This window comes from Mandrillus leucophaeus, unplaced genomic scaffold, assembly GCF_000951045.1.
Source record: "Mandrillus leucophaeus isolate KB7577 unplaced genomic scaffold, Mleu.le_1.0 Scaffold76, whole genome shotgun sequence".
Lineage (NCBI taxonomy): Eukaryota > Metazoa > Chordata > Mammalia > Primates > Cercopithecidae > Mandrillus > Mandrillus leucophaeus.
Window position 1 is genome coordinate 5,817,075 of NW_012108252.1, and position 5,443 is coordinate 5,822,517.

Below are 5,443 nucleotides of genomic sequence, written 5' to 3' on the forward strand. Positions count from 1 at the left end.
GGCCAAGGCAGGCAGATCACCCGAGGGATGTCAGGAGTCTGAGACCAGCCTGGCCAACATGGTGAAACCCCGTTTCTACTAAAAATACAAAAAATTAGCTGGGGTAGTGGTGCATGCCTGTAATCCCAGCTACTCGGGAGGCTGAGGCAAGAGAATGGCTTGAACCCGAGAGGCAGAGTTTGCAGTGAGCCGAGATTGCACCACTGCACTCTATCCTGGGCAACAGAGCGAGACTCCATCTCCAAAAACAGGAAACAAAAGCAAACCTATAGAAAGATACATTACTTGTGGGATACTTCTTTAAAAACAAAAACAAAGGACAAAGTTTTTTGAGAAAATGTCCTTTTTTATTAGAATATTTTAAAAACAACTGAATTGTATTAATTATTCACAAAAGGAATGACAATCCCCAAATTGGAGTGGATTTCTGGGTGGTTCAAGGAGGCACCTACATGTTTTTGACAGGTAATGACACTGCTAGTTAACAACTCTGGTTGTAGATGGGCAAGACTGGATGGCCATGGGGAGAAAAGAAAGGTGGGGGTGAAACTTTACAGAGAAAGCACCTGAGATGAGGGAAAGGCACCTTAGGTGTGTTTAAATAGCATTACTAAAGCTAAACATTAATCAGGAAGGACAAGCTTTTTTTCCTATCACCCAAGTAACACCTGGTTGCTTTGTCTTACGTTTAAAAATATGTGTTTGATCCCAGGAAGGATCTGAGTGATCCAAGTTGGACTAAACAGGAGGCAGTCTCTAGGAAATGCATATTTTTCAAGCAGGAGAATTTCTTTGCCTCTTTTTGTTCAGGATCCCATCATTATATATCTTCAATGAGTGGCAGTTTTTAATAAGAAATTAACTTGCAGAGAGAGAGAGAGAAATAGACAGGAAGGAAGAGAGGAAGGAAAGAAGGAAGGAAGGAACGGAGGGAGAGACAGAAGGAGGGAGGGAGAGAAGGAAGGAAGGAGATAAATCTGTGATGATGTTGGAATGTACATGTCTCAGTGAGCAGTGGCAGATGATCAGCCCTTTCTAAAGACTCCTTAAAGACACAAAATGGTAGGTAGCATTGATCTCACCTTCATACAGGGTAACCATACTTTGGGAAGCCCAAATTGAAATGATGTGATCACTGCCAATGAGTGTTGTGACTTCTAAGTGAGATGGCCCCCCAGACACAGCCACCAGAAGAAGCGTCTGAATTCTCAGAGCTGGTCTTCTCCAGAATATGTGAGAAATCATCAGAAGACATTGAAAACAAGAATGCCCATGCCCATTGACCCCTGGGCATTGCTAAGGCATTCTATTGGCTAGAGTCCCTGGTTTATGTTTCAAAATTCTCCAGTTCCAGGGATGGAGCAGATGTCTTACTGGTCTTCCCCAAGGAATGGATAGCCAGGACCTCATATCAATGTCAGAATGGGGCTGCACTGACCAGTCCTCTTCATCCTAAACTGTGGGCCATTTGGCCTGGGAAGTTTCTTATTGAAGGGTAAACCCATGTTACCACTGTGAAGTTCATCTCCCACAATTCCTATAATTGGGTTAGTACAGTTCTTGCTCATAGCTAGAGACCTAGTTGTGGCTCTGCCTCATTGGTTCTTCCATGAGGCCATAGGTGGCCTCAAGGTCAAGACATCTGGCAGAATAGAAAGCTTCAGGGTGAGCCATATAAGCCCAGGTTCCGGGCAGCTTGGGAGATCCTGGGAGATTTCCTCCGGGGAAATGGATAGTAAGCTGGTTTGCCAGACCTGTGTGGGTTCTTTATGGAAAGAGGACATTGAGTGCTGAATTTTAAGCCAGATTCCACTGCCTTTGTTTGGGTATTGCCCACCTGGCATGGAAGCTGGGCAGCCTCTGGGATTCCGGTTGCTTGCTGAATCATCTGATTGGCTTCAGACAAGTGTGTGTCTCCTTCAGGAGGGAGCCTTTGGTCAGATCCCACAAGCTTGCCCCTGTGATGTACTTGATGACTGGTGTCCTGGGGGAAGGTTTGAACCAAATGATGCATCTCCAGGTGCGTGTGCCACGGAGACTCGGGGGCCTGAAGACAGCCCTGGGCAGCCTCCTCCAGCCTCCCGTCTACCTTGGAATCTGCCTCTTCCAGGGACAGTGAGCTCCTTCTCTCCTTGTTAATCCAAACAGCATTGACTATCGATTCCGCAGGAGCAGGCGCGTTTCCTCCTGAAAAGAGAAAGCACCAGCAGGGTCATCACTGGAAGGGACAGGGGCATCTCTCACTTAGGGGGTCTCATTACTTTCAAGCTGAAGGAAGGCCATCCCCAGAAGGTTCCTGGTACATTGCATGTGTGTACATGTGTACATACACAGGGTCTCACTTGCATGCTCACACACATGCCCTTTCACACCTCACCCGTATATATTCACACACACACAATTATTCATTCGTTCAGCACATATTTATTGAGCACTTAATGTGGCCAGGCATTATTTATTCCAGGTCCTAGGAATACAGCAATGAACATTGAGACAAAACCCATACCTTCCTGGGTGTGTCCTAGTTGAGTAGAGAGACAAAAATGCATATTTATAATGCCTGGAAAATCTCAGGCATAACAGAGGGCCAAACACTGAAGTGAAGGAGGGAACTCTGGGAGGAGATAGGGAAGTAGCATTTGGGGCTAAAAGAAAGGCAAGGAGCACACATAGACTCACACACATGTGGGTTCACATATGCTCACCAGTGGAAAACATTATTCTTAACTTACGGGGTTTTGTATTCTGGGATTCTTTTTTTTTGTTTTGTTTTTCTTTGTTTGGGACGGAGTCTCACTCCATTGCCCAGGCTGGAGTGCAGTGGTGCAACCTCCGCCTCCTGGGTTCAAGCGATTCTCCTGCCTCAGCCTCCCAAGTAGCTGGGATTACAGGCACCCGCCACCCTGTCTGACTAATTTTTGTATTTTTAGTAGAGAAGTGATTTTCACCATGTTGGCCAGGCTGGTTTTGAACCCCTGGCCTCAAGTGATCTGCCCGCTTTAGCCTCCCAAAGTGTTGGGATTACAGGTGTGAGCCACTGCACCAGGCTGTGTCCTGGGATTCTGATAGTGGGTTTACAACCCAAGGCAGAAGAGGGAGGAGTTGTGTTTTGAAGCAGCTCCTTTTAGAGAACCAATCATTATCCTTCTAGTCCACAGGCACTGCTCTGGGAAGACATCTGCAGCATTTACTGCTCCTCAGAACTGGCTTTAGGTGGAAGAGGCAGACCAATGTCCCTTTTTTTTCTTGGGGACTTTTTTTTAAACCACCTAGTGGAATATGATAGTTCATTGTTAACTCTTGGTGGCAGTGACAGGGGTTGGAATGACTGAAAGGCATTTGCCTTATAGAAAGCAGGTGTGTGACCAGTCTGGAGCTCCTCAGAGGTGTCATTTAGGTTCACTTGTCTGTCCCATCACCTGTTATCACAGAAGACCCTGGAGGTGACAATCTGCAGAGCAAGAGTGGGGAGACGATGTCAGAAGAATAAAGTCAGAAGGAAGCCCCTGAGCTCCAATTCCAGGGATCCAAAAGAAACAGAAGACCAGCTGCAGCCATCTCAGCCAACAACTACTGTCCTGTCAACATTAACTCTAGTGTGAGGCTCTCAAGATTTGTTTCGGCTTTGTAACTGCATTAGTTCCTTAGTATTATTTTCCAGCATGAAATGAAGGAAACACTTTTGTTTTGTTTTGTTTTATTTTATTTTATTTCATTTTTGAGACAGAGTCTTGCTCTGTTGCCCAGGCTGAAGTGCAGTGGCGCGATCTCGGCTCACTACAACCTCTGCCCTCCGCCTCCCGGGTTCAAGCGATTCTCCTGCCTCAGCCTCCTGAGTAGCTGGGTCTACAGGTGCCCACCACCACACCTGGCTAATTTTTTTTTTTTAATTTTTATTTTTAGTAGAGACGAGGTTTCACTGTGTTAGCCAGGATGGTCTCGATCTCCTGACCTTGTGATCCACCTGCCTCAGCCTCCCAAAGTGCTTGGATTGCAGGCATGAGTCGCTGCGCCCGGCAGAAGGAAACTTTTATAAATATCCAACCTGTTATGTACTTATTTGAGAACAAGGAAGGAGGGAGACACAATGAGAGAACCTAGAAACTGGTATCCTCTCCCATCACGAGTTTAGAAGGAAAGGACTGAAGGTGGACAGTCTTGTTCAACTGTCAGTCCCAGCCTGCGGTTCAGAGGAAAGGAAAGAGAGCTTGGCTGGGAGGTACACAGGGATCCCACCCCAGAGCAGCCTCTGCTGAGAATCATCATGAGCCTTCTGTGGCAGTACCCTCCACATCTTGGGATGGTGCCTGCTCTTCACTGTACAAGAGAAAGAGAATTAGGGTAATTGCCTGAAGAGTACAGGGAAATTTTGTATCATGTTTTTTATCTGTTTTGTTTTGGTTTTGGTCAGTTAGGGACTGGCGATGAAGGAAATGTACTCGTTATCTATAATACTTTCTTCATTCTTCATCCTTGATTCACTTTGCTAAGAGATACAAATTGGAGAAGGGATATTTTTGAGCCCATCCTTGATTTATCTCTTCAGTGGGGATAGAGGAAGTGGGTGGAGAGAACAGCAAAGAGAGGGGTAGGGAGACTCAGGGAGGAAAGAAGAATCAAAATTCATCCTAACTGCCTGAGACCTTTGGTGGAGCTGCTCTCATCAACCCAGAGTCAGGCAGACATGAGTTCACCACTGACTCACTAGGAGACCCTAGGCCTCCATTTCCTCATCTATAAAATGGAGATCTTAAAAAGGGAGCTACCTTACAGGGCTGCTAGGAATGTTCAATGAAATGTAATATAAAACATCCAGCCCAGATATAAGTCCCGACCCTAATCCCTTTTTCTACATAAGGCGAGTCACACAGTGTCTGACTGCGACAAAAGCATATTCCTTTTGGACATCAATCACTGAGGGTAATTGGGGCTCCACAGACTTCTGAAAGTAGCTCAAGTTCCCCTGGGAACTTACGTTGCATCAGGGAAGGCACACTGCTACTTGTAACTGAATTTCCAGAACCTGGATCCATCGCATAATGCTAAGACGGGGTGAAGAAAGCTAATTTTGGAGCCCTTCCTTTCATCGATCAGCTCCTAGAATTTCTGAGCTTCTAAATGCAAACCAATGTCTTGAGACATTAACTTCTAGCTTTCACAGGAGCCCAATCTCAATGCTCACTCTGTCTTCCTGGGTCTCTCTGCTGCAATAGGCACTGAGGATCATGGTCCTCTAAAATCCCTCTACCAACTTGGCTTCATGACATTAATTGCTCTTGATTTTCTTCTACCACTTAAAATATGTTTAATTGTGGTAAAATATATAGAGCATAAAATGTACCATCTTAACCATTTTTAAGTGTACAGTTTAGTAGTGTTCAGTACATTCACGTTATTGTGGACCCAATCTCCAGAACTCTTCAGCTTCCCTAACTGACACTCT

The 5,443-nt window shown here is 45.6% G+C and overlaps 1 protein-coding gene across 1 annotated transcript in view; it reads right to left on the reverse strand.

Annotated features, from left to right (window-relative positions):
* Positions 1-325: 325 nt before the first annotated feature.
* LOC105529285 (chromosome unknown open reading frame, human C9orf152) overlaps positions 326-5,443 on the reverse strand; it is an 8,537-nt gene continuing 3,419 nt past the window's right edge. The window contains exon 2 of the mRNA XM_011966385.1: positions 326-2,187. Coding sequence (XP_011821775.1) covers positions 1,661-2,187 — 527 coding nt within the window. The 3' untranslated portion in view covers positions 326-1,660. The remainder of the gene's footprint in view (positions 2,188-5,443) is intronic.